Genomic DNA, 13,598 nt, shown 5'->3' on the forward strand with positions numbered 1-13,598 from the left:
CTATTGGGATTTAAGACATCGTTAAAATGTGTCCAAAGCGCTGCTAATAAGTCTTTCTGATCAGTAAGGCGTTGGGTCTTTTCCTTGTTGTAGATTGAAACTCTCTTCAAAGTTTGTGGCCGAAAACAGTCTTGAAGCTGTCGAAAATCTACCGGAACTGGATTGATAGGAATCAGCATAGAGCTGAATTTCACAAGCTTATTCCACCTGGCATTTGTTTTTGAGACATATGGTGACAGAAAAGCCCGCCTGTAGTTCCCCACGAGCTGATTTTCACGTTAGAACCATCGCACCAATCTTAGTTTTGCGGTCTGGTTTACCAACCAATAACTTTGGTAGAGCAGAGCACAGCTATAAAAATGCTCGGCAAAGGAACACCATCTATTTATTATTATTACATACATACATACATACATAAACTCACGCCCGCAATCCCAAATGGGGTGGGCAGAGCCACAAGTAATCAAAGACAACTTGCAGCCACTGTTGATACGAAGTCCTAAGATGGATATGATGAACCTTATGGTGATAAGGGATCAGCTTATCGCCCATAACATTAGTCCATTATGTTAGAGGACGCAATCCCTCTGTCGGTTTTTACGACATGCCCGGGAAGACAAGCAGCTGAACGTGTTCTATGTTTTTTATTTGCTCCCAGAACAGCATAGAAGCATTTATTATTATTATCATCTATATTATCTCATCGACAGATGTGTCTGCTGCGATGTCCGACGTCTTTAAACGTATCTCGGCTTTAAAAGCATGATCGAGTTCTGTTATTGTTTGTCAACTTCGACGGTATCTTATGGCCAGCTCGAAGTGGAGGTCTTAGGCGCAAATGTAACAGAAATTTTGATCAAAAAAGTCGCTGATCTATCCACCCCTGGCCGCCTCTTAATATGAGAGCAATCAGTACTTCACTGCAGTCTGTCCTAGTACCGCGTACCATCTAGTAGGAGCCAGTGCTTGGAACTTGCATCCAGCCACGTGGTCTTAAATTTTTCAGTAAATCGGAAACAGGTTGTGATAGTGAGATTAAACTCAGCACAGAGTATAAGCATATTATTAAGACTTTTTCAAAGCTATTTGTTTCTTTTATTGCCCGCATTCAGTTGGTGACAGTCATCTGTCATCCGCCATCATACGCGGTTTACCATATACTTAAAAAGTCGAATTAAGCATGTGTAACAATCTTTATGGTTATATTCTAGATCCTGTTTCTTAATGAAATCGATTTACTCATTATATCCGCCGTGATTTTTCCTAATATTGTAAGGTACAAATGCCTTGCCCGACTAAAATCTCTCCCAGGAAAAACGGCTTAAGGACCGACTTTATTTCCGATCTTACTAATATTTGGATTTCATACAATTGAAATTAGTAGCGGATGGTCACTTAAGATATTTTCCTTCCCTGTCATATAACCTTTTATGGAGGTTAAGCTGATTTGCCTCTAGTCTTCTTTTTTTAAGAAGTCGTTTAACTCATTTAGCTTTAGTCAAACTAATAAGTTAGAGGTCTCTTAAAGCATTTTGCTTTTAGCCAATATTTGGCTCTAGTGGATATCAACCGTTTTTCCTTCAACTGTAATTTAGTTCAATTGAGGCATTTTGTATTAAGCGACTTCTAAAATCTATAACTGATGTGTTTTTCGAACCAAATAAATACAGAATTGTGCAACGTTTAATTAAAAATAATTCTTAGCATTTTGAACACTTTTGATTCAGTAGTTTTTTTTATATGAATTTTTTTCGAAAAAATAAAACTTTAAACGGCTCTCCTGTAAAGTTCACAAAATGTCGCTTAAACCCATTTGCCTTTCAACCCTCGTTATGTGCGTATGTCTGCTCTATTAGTATTTTTTCTCTCTTCTCCAAGACTTTTTAATTAAAATATATAAAATATATTACAGAATAACTAGCACCCTATCTCATTTACATTTAAATCGAAATATTTAAATAAAATATCTATACGTACTTTCTGAATTACTATCATCTTGTAGCAGTTCAGTTTCTACTTACTCATGTAAGTAAGTAGTCGTTAAATGAGTCATGTCAGGGGCCTTTGGGGCCCAACAATAACCTTGACACCAGGGTTGACGAGGTTGGTAATCCACCTAACAACCCACACGATAACAAGAAGTACAGTTTCGCTAAAGGTGATTCTAGTTCCTAAATTGAATTTCTGACAATGGAGTCAAAAATTTTAACCGTATTTGAAGCTTCGATGTTAATCAAATTGATTTTATCACGTTGAATTATATGAATGAAAAATTATGTTGCGTACCAATTTGACTCTAAATAGCTGTCATTTGGCTGGTCCTTAATTCGACCGTTTTATTGACGTCTTTTGGTAAGAATGAGCAGAGTTGTTCCGATTACGACCTGCGGGGCTAACATGCGCGACGTGATAAAATTATCGATCGATTTAATACATTTTGTCGGAATCGATAAGTTTGTTTTTCCCAAATATGCGTGCCACGTGATTTTGTTCGTATTTTGACAGAACAACATGATTTATTAGAACTAATTGACAAAACGATATAATTATATCGTCAGAATTGATAAAATTACCGTGACAAAATTTTATCCTTACAGAATTGGCCCGCAATTCGCAATAAGAGTAGACCGTGATAGGCCTCTAGTCCTCGGCACAAGTTTAGATCAAATTTAGTCATCAATTTATTTAAGGCTTTTCATTATTAATAAAATCAATCGTCTATTTTTGCCTGGTAACAAAATTTTATGAACACAAAATCACTTAAATAAGGTTGGTCTGTCACTTTTTAAACAGAATCGCGATTCTGCTAACGAATCTCTATTCTGTAAAAAAACCGGTCAAGTGCGAGTCTGACTCGCGCACCGAGGGTTCCGCACAAATTGCCATCTGGCTATTATCAGACCCTGAATGCCAACCACCAACAACCACCTGGGACCAGAGTGCTCATCAACATAAATCAAACAAGCCCAAACTCGAGGGGTTTATGTCATTTTAATGTCGAGTTCCTATCCCATAAGACTCTTTCCTGCAGACAAACTGTTTAAGCAGTTTTGAAGGGCATTGACAAATTTTATTTTTAGTATTAAGATTTAATAAATAAATAATAAAATAAAAATCAGAAGCAGAATACAAACCACCTAGGGCCAGAGTGATATCAAGACTAACTAAACAAGCCCAAACTCGAGGGACTTGCGTCATTTTATTGTCGAGTTCCTATGACCACCTGGTCATCATCAGACCTTGGAACCTTTAATCATATCTAAGAACCTTCTCGATAATACCATCTATCAAACGTTAAAAAAAACTACATCTAAATCGGATCGATACGATACATAGACGGGATCAAACTTACGAGTATAACACCCCTCTCTGCGCTGCGTCGTCGCAAACAAACAAGGATAGATTTTGCCGTTGAAAAAATAGCACAATAATCAAAGAGATAACACAATATAGCAACACAACAAACTGTCAAGAAGCAACACCTCTGCCTACCCCTTTGGGGATACAGGCGTGATGCCATGTTACGTTGTTAAATAAGTCTGTTAACTTATTTTTACTGGCGTTGGAAAACAGTTGTCTTTATACATCGACTAGGTCGCCATAAGTTTCCCAACTGCAAATAAGTTTATAATTGAACAACAATTTTATTTCGCTGTTGTAAAACTTATAGGTCCATACGTCGACTACGTCGCGTTTAATTAACCAACTGCAAATATAACTTTGCAAATGCAAAAACAAGCATCTTTGGTTTGCATTGATTTAGAAGCTTGATTTTTAGACCGCAGACATAAGTATTATATATTAATTTCAACTTGATACCTTCACGCGTTTCCGAGAAAAAGGTCTTGACAGACAGACGGACAAACGGACGGACAACAAAGTCATCCTATAAGGGTTCCGTTTTTCTTTTTGAGGTTCGGAACCCTAAAAAGTGAGAGTTTGTCAAAGAAATTCTTTTGATTCGTTTATTTTTATCTGAAAATTCGTGTGATTAGTACCTTCTGTTTGTGCCTTAAAAATATTCGTCATTTAATAATTCTTAGCACAACAACGTTTTGTGTATGTTTTCTATATTTCTTACATTTCTTTTTCATAGTATCAATTCAATTGAAATCTCATCTCATAAGGATCTTATCGGCTTCGCTTTTTGTCGGTAGCAGAATTTGCCATCAAACGCCTACTATATTAATATTCGCAAAAACATATCTCATTAAATTTATTAATAAACCAACAGGCACTGTAGATAAAGAACATTATGAATATCTTTTTGAGTACTACTGTATTGGTAACTGTGGGCAAAATGGTAAACTTGACGAACAACAAGTTGAAGTAATCAACGAATTTTATTAGGAACTTTTTACATAACGTCCCCCTTAATCAAATCAGAGAATTTAAAATATTTGATGAATTCCAAAATATTCTTTCAAGGTCCATTTTGCCAAACAAGTAAATCGGGCCATTCTGAAATAAAATGGAACTAATAACCATCACTCACTGTCTAATCCACGTCTTTCATATAGGTAAAAATCTTGATCCTCGTTGTCAATACTGCGACTACTAGAATCTATCCAGAGGAGACAAATTGGGCATTGAACTAATCCATCGTTTGATCTGGAAGAGATGATAATAGTTTCCAACATTGGCATTTTTGAAGTTCTTCCTATCGCATAACTGCCTATTAGTTCCCCTATCCCAAGACAGTATAAGATCATTAAATTTTATAACACGCTTATAGGTAATATGCGTTCAAATAAGATTCCCATTGACATTCAGAATTTACCTTCAGCTCTAAGACAATGATTATAAGGTTAATGACTATTTAGAAGATAAGAATGTATGGGAATAGCCGTCTGGGGACTAGTGTATTAGACAGCTATAGTGCTGAAATTGTATTTTTTTTAAAGTGTAGAGCCCTGTGCCGAGGTTTTTATTGCTCGGCTGTATAGGTTGTGAGAAGCTGCAGTCATTTTAAGCGGATGAGGTTCTGTAAAAGAATACACAGCGTGTTATTGACATCGTAACTGAGTTGATACTTGATATCGAGCGGAATTTACCGTAGACGCAAAAATATGGATATGAAAACAATTTAAAAAAAAAACATGAATTTTCTCACATGAAATGCCGCTTGCTATTAACTCATAATTACGAGCTGAATCATCCCCCTCAGTATTCTGTATGGTGTCGCTAACACCCAGTATTTATGTAAAAAATTACGTTACAAAGTGTGACAGTTACATACTTTGAGTTGTTCTTAATGTTCATTTTACGTGACAAGTTACCAGCACTGATCAATTCAAATGTAACAGATCCGTTTTGATCGCGAGGTCCGCATTACGTAGAATTCCACTAAATTGGTTTTATTTATCCACGTAATAAGTTTTGTCGCTTAATTATAAAGTATGTCAACAAGCTTTTAATGATAAATCTTCTTTGAAATTCAAAGAATGTAATTATTTGATATAGTATCTACATTCTTAATAATTTACATCAAAGATTTGTGCAGAATTTGCCGAACTTAAATTATGAGACACGGCTGGTTCTAATTACATTTTACGTGGAAGTAATATTGGCAAGGACAGGAAGTCCTTTTATAATGATATTATTTTGATCTTGAACACTTGTTTATTTTTGTAATTCTTATTATTATATATTCGTTTATGTACTTATTTACTAAATATATAGGTCCTTTTGTAATATTACTTAAAAATAAATGAAAATCGATTGATCGCGTTTTCCGACATCGACAGACGGCCGGTCGATAATATTTACAGTAATATTGGCCCCGATTCCTGCAGACACTTCTTAATTTCATTTTCAGTTATATCCGTCATGTTCTTATCCTCGGAAAAGGAAAGGGACGGATGATTGACATCTGTCAATTTTAAAACGAATGAAACCTGGCCGAATGAAATAGGCATCTCGCTGATATGCAACGCGTTTGACGTGTGCTGTCAAATAAATTGACGTGTGTTCCATAAATTTTGTGCCTGTCGATTACAGGTCTCTTTTCTTTTTGGCGGATTAGAAAATGACAGGTAAAACTTAAAATACAATTAGATGATGTGTAACTTTTTGGCGGGAAACGGGAACGGGACAGTTGCTTTCTTAATTGAATAATCTAAATAATTAATATGAAGTGGTGTTTTGTGGTTAATGATCGCATTAAGTTAGTCGGAAGACATTCGCGAGTGTTATTATATCGGAGTATTCAATAAACAAAGTGTATCTGCCTATTTTCGCTTCGTGCCAGGAAGCCGCTTCATAACTCGAAAGTTTATGCGGACTTTTGAGTTAATTCGTTTGGGGGCTTAGGTTTCATCATCATCACCTTTCATCATTTCATCAATCATCAAGAAAAAGAATACGTAAGACATGGCTGTATGGGCATAGTTCCCTTTGCCTTACCCTTCGGGGAAAACCAAACGAAAAAAAAGTAGATGATGTGTACTAGAACCAGCACCAATATTTTGCTTTAAATAGTTTCCTCATTTAAAAGGGCCTATATTTAATACTGTAATATTGTGTCACAAATCCATACCTATACTCTGTTTGTTGCGGTATGTGGGTATGCATGGTGTTAAGTAGTTCTGTTCAAAAGGCCTATTACTTATATACTCGTAAGCCATTATCATTAGCATCTCATATCTAATCGTGAAAGACACTACAAAAATAAGCTCAGTAGAATATATTGATCTGTATCTATCGTTTAAAACTACGCACTGGATGGATTTTGATAAAACTTTCATTGTAATCAAGCTTATAGCCAATTCTAATTAATTCTACTTTCTTCGTACTAAAGTCAAACAATACGACCATGCAGACGTCGCTAGTCTCCGTAGACTGAATTATCTTCACGTTACATTCATTCCGTGGTAGACAGACAGCAAAGACCGCCAAGTTCTCAGCATACTACAACAAAATGTAAAAAATTTGTTCAGATTTCTATCAAGTCGCCGTCGGGGTATGACGGCGTGGGTAACTCTAATTGTTATGAGGATGTTTTTGTTTTCAGCAGAAGAACTGGCCAGTACATAGTGACGAATAGAAGGAAGAGGGCTGGGAACACGACGCGCGACAGTTTGTCTATCTCCCTCCATAGCACCCGCTCTTGGCCCGTGTCAGCATCCAGCCAAGCGACCTGCAACAACAAACAAACAATCATCTACCACACATCTTCTATCGTGTGGGTTGTGAGGTGGATTACCAACCCCATAAACCCTGGTGTCAGGGTTATTACTGAGATGCCATATGCTCCTGACATGACTCATGTAACGATTACGTACTTACATCAGTAAGTAATAACCGGGACCAATGGCGTAACGTGCCTTCCGAAGCACGGATCTTCTTACTTTTAGACAATCAGGTGATCAGCCTGTAATGTTCTAACCAAACTAGGGATCACAAAGTGATTTTTGTGATTTATCCCCACCAGAATTCGAACCCGGGACCTCCGGATCGTGAGCATAACGCTCATCCACTGGACCACGGAGGCCGTTCATAACATCTACATACATAACACAGCATCATGTTTCTATCCCCGCTATTGCCCCACTAGGATTGATTAATTATTTCAAATATTAGCTTGTCAGGTGACGCCCTGAATCGAGATTCAGAGAGGCCTTATCGCAATAAGGCCGCCCAAATTGTACTGTATTCATATGTTAATGTCTGATTGTTTAAATGTAGTTCTGTGCAATAAAGTATATTTGATTTGATTTGAGATTTGCGCCCAACTGGGCACCATCATTCCTGTTGTCTTAAAATTTGTACCGGATAAGAGCCTTCAATGTTCTCCATTTGTCCGGCCAAGTGTAAACTTTTTCCAGCTAGCTCTTACAAAGGGCAAGGATGAAAGATGGAAACTAAACCCAGTGACTAACTACACTTGAGTAATTTCATTTATTCGTGTCACTTCAACCCTACCGCTGTTTACATAATAAATTAATAACTCAGACCAAAACGGAGAGCACTAAAAATAAGTTTTAACTCTTAAAATACTGTTGCTGTACACTAAATAATTTTCTTACAAAATGTTATATCTACATTCAATGTAAATTAATCAAGGAAGCTTGGCCGCAAATAACTCCATCCGAACTTCCCTCTTCTGAGGTGAACTCAGAACTGCGACCTCGGGAAAAGGTCCCCGATATTTATTATGTTATTTTGTCCGCAGAACATTTTTCTACTTGGCAACGACTACTGAGTGTAACCGCACGGGTTATTCAATTCACGCGGTTATTGAAGGACAAAGAGGCGCGTTCGGGGAGTTCTTTATGTAGAGGTATACGCCCGCTGCTCGCACGAGACGTCAGAGACGCAGAAGAGTTTCTGCTCAAGCAGACTCAGCGAGACGCCTTCACGGAAGAACTTGCTTGCATTAAATCGGGAAAGATTGTTTCTAAGAAAAGCCGCTTACACAAGATTGGCCCCCGGCTGGATGATGTTGGATTTCTCAGAGCTTATGGCAGGATTACAGTCACTGAAGTCTCATCAGAAGTTACCAAGCCAATAATATTAGATGGTCGACACCCAACGGTACGCCTTTTAATTTCTGACTATCACATCAAAGGACTGTGGTTAACAATTTACGCCAGAAGTATGCCATCCTTCACCTGCGGCCCACTGTTCGATTTGTCGCTTCTAGGTGTCAGTTCTGCCGTATCAAGAGGGCTCAACCTGTGCTTCCGCCCACCGGCGATCTACCTTCAGAGAGGCTTCAGCACCATCGCCCGCCGTTCTCGTTCGTTGGACTTGATTATCTCGGTCCGCTCGAAGTAACGGTGAAGAGGTCCCGAGAAAAGCGTTATCCCTTTACACCCGAGCCTATACGGCGCCTATGTGGCGTTGTTCACGTGTCTGGTGACAAGGGCGATTCACCTCGAAGTGGTGGGAAGTTTAACTGCAGACAGCGCTATAATGGCTCTTCGAAGATTTATTGCTCGCCGTGGATGCCCCGTCAAGATCCTGTCGGACAATGGGACGGCCTTTGTTGGTGCAAACCGTATTTTAAGAGAAGCTTGGGCCGCAGTTGACCACTCTCACGTTATGAACTTTGCTGCGTCTCACAACATCGAGTGGCAGTTTATTCCTCCTTCAGCTCCGTCAATGGGAGGGGCCTGGGAGCGTTTAGTGAGAAGCGTGAAAAGAGGCCTTTCGGTTGTTCTGCGAGAAAAGGCTCCCAGATAGGAGATCCTGGTAACTCTTTTAGCTGAGATTGAAAATATCGTTAACTCCAGGCCTCTGACCCACGTACCGGTCGCCAATGAAGATGAGCCAGCCCTGACGCCGAACCACTTCCTGTTGAGGTCGTTTGCCTCTTTGCCCACTCCGGAGTCTTCAAATGACGATCTGATCAGCAGGCAAGCGTGGAAGAAGGCTATTCGTCTCGCTGATGAGTTTTGGGCGCGCTGGGTAAAGGAATACCTGCCCAATCTTTTGCCGCGAGGTCCATCTAACGCCTTTTCTAATTTACACGTAGGGGATTTGGTGATGATTTGTGACAATACAATAAATGGAGGTATTAGTAATTACTTTCTACTAGACGAATTAAAATAGCTAAGAATGTGCATATGGTATTCGGTGACGGCGGAGCTGCTAACATAACCGGAAGGTGAGATCAAGATCATAAAGATTTCTATTGTAATACGTCCATAATCGTTACTTCTCATCTGCCTTGCTGTTTCAAGAGCGAGCAATGTATGAGAAATAGAATGGAGTAGCTCGAACCTCGTGTTTTCGCTAAGGATTATTTACACATTATTATTAGCACTATTGTTGGCTACCGTTTTTGTCGTTGTGACTTTGTTATTTATAAACAGAATAGTTTTCCGCCTATTAGGCTCCAAACAACGCTTAGTTCGTTTCTCCCAGAATGGATTAGAATCTTGCGTGCTACTTACCATTGATTCGCCACTGTTAGCTGTAATGTCAGGTTTCGGATTGATGACATCGTTACCTCGAGTATTATTAATGGGCACATGATTGTTACAAGATGGATCATGATTACGTGATTCATCATTACCTACGCTTTCATCATTGAATGTACATTCAAATGTACACGTTACATCAGCAAGTTTGTTAGTAAGCAAAGTATGGTTTTCACTAGATGGTTTTAGCGTCTTAATGGAATTCTTTGGTGAAATATTAGTAGTCGTTGTAATATTAGAGACAGTTACCATCGGCATGCTTTTGCAGTTAGTAGAATTGTTAGTAGAACTAATTTCCGTACAGTTAGAAATTTTCCCAGCACCAGCGTTCATATTGTTGCAAATTTCATTCAAGTTCAAATGTATTGTCATCTTCCCCTCAAACACCACTGTGTCTCCCTCCGATGCGGTAGACACTGGCTCATTTAGACTTACACTAGTATCTTGATTGTCCAAACTCTTAAGGGTGTCTTCGTCTTCTTTGTCCATCTGTATTTCAGTTACTTCTTCTGTAACGCTAACTTCTTCTGGTTGCGAGACTGCTTGGACGTAGTTGCTGCCGCTGTCTGTGTCTTCAGCTTTACTGTCTTGGTCCTCCACTTCTTCAACAATGATATCTTGCACTATTGTTTGAATAGTCTCTGTAGTTTTTTCTGCTGGTTCCTCGATTTTTGACGGCTCAATAAGCACAGCACCGTCTTCGTTAGAAGACTCGTATTCTGAAACTTCGACCATCGGTTCTCCAATAGGAGAAGCAACTTGAGAATTTAATTTAATGAAGCAATTTAATTTAATATATATTAAAAATAATAGTATTTTTAATATATATTATTTTAAATTATTATTATTAATATATTTATATATATTATTTTGTATTTTTTCTTAAATAAATGAAAAGTTTTATTTAGTTTTATATGATTTTTTAAATATTTTTTTAAATAATTTAAAATACATAACATATGTAAACATATTAATTATTAGATAAAACTACTGCGGTTTTATAATGCTTAAAATTTTAAAAATAATGTTATTATGTTTAATGTTTTAAATCAACATTTCTGATGCCTTGTTGACTTTCAAAAGTAACTTGCAAAAGTGATTTAAGCGCCATCTTTTATTATTGAAAGAACTAAAATTACCATATCTACTGGAAAACTGCTCAATTTGGTGGATACCGTTGTCGCCACCGGATTGACGTCTATGACGTCTATGCCAATTTTCGACACTATTAAAATTAAGCAAGAACTACAGAATTTAATAGGTTTTTTGTGTTCTCGTTCTCGTATGAAATTCGGCCATTTCTGATCTGTGGTCTGTTTGAATTTTCTATAACTTTTTGATCAAGCGAAATTTGCCCCGCGGGGTTTGGCCTCGCGGCAGGGTTGTGCGGGTGTTCCCTGGCAAAGACGGCGTCGTGCGAGTAGCGGAAGTAAGGACCAGCGCAGGGGTCCTTAGGCGACCTGCGCGCAAACTGGCTAAGCTGGATTTGACGCCATAGCTTGGTAAGACCTTCGGTTCTTACCAGGGGGGAGAGATGTTGGCGTCAGATCTGGCAACCCCCGTTGCCTAGGTATTGTTGATTGTATGGCGCTTAGCAACGGGGGTGTAAGTTAGGTTTTTTACATTATTATAATTTTGTGATCTTTTACTCTTTATTATACATTAATACTGAGTTGGTCATCTTTCATTTCGCTCGCTAACAGGTGTCCTTATCTCTGTATTTTGTGTCCATTGTGCTCAGTAAAGTATTTTATCTATCTATCTATCATTATTCAGCTACACCACCACTTAGCCACTTTACAGAATTAAAACTATAATCCACACATTTTTGTTTTAATTCGATATAACCATCGAAATATTTGAATATGGCTACCCCGGAGTAATCATATTTATTTACAAAATGTCAACGTAACTAAGTTTTTCTTTAAGAAATGAAAGTATGTAACGTAATCTAAAGTTATACGGGTAATTAAGTTTTAAAAAGTTGCAAAAGAACGATAAAAAATACCTAGTTAGTGCCATCTGCGGCAAATGTACAATAAGTCATGTCAAAAAAGCCTGTATCCCCGAAGGCAGAGTTGTACGGTCACGAGCATTAATAAGCCAATACAACATATTAAACAAACGAGGCTAGTGACAAATAAACAAATGATAACAGGCCGCTCCCATAATACATATGGGAAGAGAACATAAACATATATGGTTCCCCGAATATATAATAGTTTACCAATTGAATTAATAAATAAAATACATTCCAAAAACATAAAAAATATATTAAAACAATATTTCTTAAATATAAGCAAAATGCCTAACGTATAGTATACTTATATAATTATATAATATGTATGTAATGCTATGTATTACAACATTACTGTATCATAAATTAAAATATGTAGTGTAGTATAACTATTTATGCGCTTCTTTTATATATATTTAGGTACGTATGTGTGTATATGTATATAAGACAAATAACATAGTCACTACTGCCTACCCCGCTAGATAAAGTGGGCGTGATGCGACGTTACAATAGGCAATCAATTAATACAACATGATGTATATGAAGCATCGAGTAAGCGACAAACTGGTTTTAGAGGGAATCTCGTATACGAGGTACGCCGCATTGATTGGCATTTATGCCTACTCGGGACGACAGTGCACTGTGTGTGTTTTTGAGTTCATTTCTTTCAATGTTTTCTGTATTTTTATATTATTATTTTTATTTTATTTTTTATTATTCTGTTTTAATGCGACGAATAGGTGCCGAGACAAACCTTTGTGGTTTAACGGCATCATTCAAACCATGTATTTAGATTAAGGATATAAAGAATATAAATAAAAAAAATGTATTATACACTTTGGTACCATGTCACATTAACTTTTTTGACAAATTGAACTGTTAATCTCACTAAATGTCAAATATGTTAGTGCGACAGAGTCCTAAAGTGAGTACATTATATTGCTCATGATTGTACAGTATACATAATATACACCCATTTCTCGACAGCTATGTTTTTTTAAGCTCCATGTAATAGGGGGCGAGCCTGTTGGCAACACTAACCAAAATATTATTTTTAGTGGGTTATTTATTTTTCTGCCACTTTCTCGCTCTCTGTAACAAGCATTATACGCATTGCGCATAAATCGAATTAGTTCAAGAAACCACGTGATACCAATTGTCTATGCTTCAAACATGAATTTGTAACTATAATTAAATTCGATATATTCGATAAAGTTTTACAACAGTCTCAATGCGCGTTTGATCTGTCGGTCGATACTAGGTCGGACCTATCCTGTCGCTATTTTCCAGGAGTAAACGAAACATTTTTAATGAAACGTAAATCCTGCACGTGCTACAGCAATTAACCTCGAAGTCTGCTAGGTACGTAACTACCTTCGAAAGGCCCTCTTGAAACACGAGTGTGCCAAAGTTGAACATAGGTATATGGATATTAAGGTGTCCGGTACTAAATTCGTAGTTAGCTTTACTCCTTTAAATTTTCGGAAAGTTTGGTGCTCATTTTCAATTTGTAATTTCCCTTTGCACAAACAAAGCATATACTTATTACGTCTACATTTTTCGTAATAGTGTCGTATAAACTTATTGAGCCATCAACTCACATCAAATACTTCAGATCCCCGATACTAATTTCGCCGGCGTGGTGGACGTTTTGC

At 37.5% G+C, this 13,598-nt stretch overlaps 1 protein-coding gene across 3 annotated transcripts in view; it reads right to left on the minus strand.

Annotated features, from left to right (window-relative positions):
• Positions 1–1,834: 1,834 nt before the first annotated feature.
• The window catches only part of LOC126366279 (glycine receptor subunit alpha-1), a 62,159-nt gene continuing 50,395 nt past the window's right edge, over positions 1,835–13,598 (minus strand). For 2 of the 3 annotated variants that reach the window (XM_050009356.1, XM_050009355.1), the window contains exons 11-12: positions 7,032–7,138; positions 1,835–6,909 (exon numbers count right to left, since the gene is read on the minus strand). In XM_050009356.1, the coding sequence (XP_049865313.1) occupies positions 6,852–6,909; positions 7,032–7,138 (165 nt within the window). In that variant the 3' untranslated portion in view covers positions 1,835–6,851. Of the gene's footprint in view, positions 7,139–13,598 lie in introns of all 3 variants that reach the window. The other variant, XM_050009357.1, reaches the window with a different exon arrangement.

Source organism: Pectinophora gossypiella, chromosome 4 (genome assembly GCF_024362695.1).
Source record: "Pectinophora gossypiella chromosome 4, ilPecGoss1.1, whole genome shotgun sequence".
Classification (NCBI taxonomy): domain Eukaryota; kingdom Metazoa; phylum Arthropoda; class Insecta; order Lepidoptera; family Gelechiidae; genus Pectinophora; species Pectinophora gossypiella.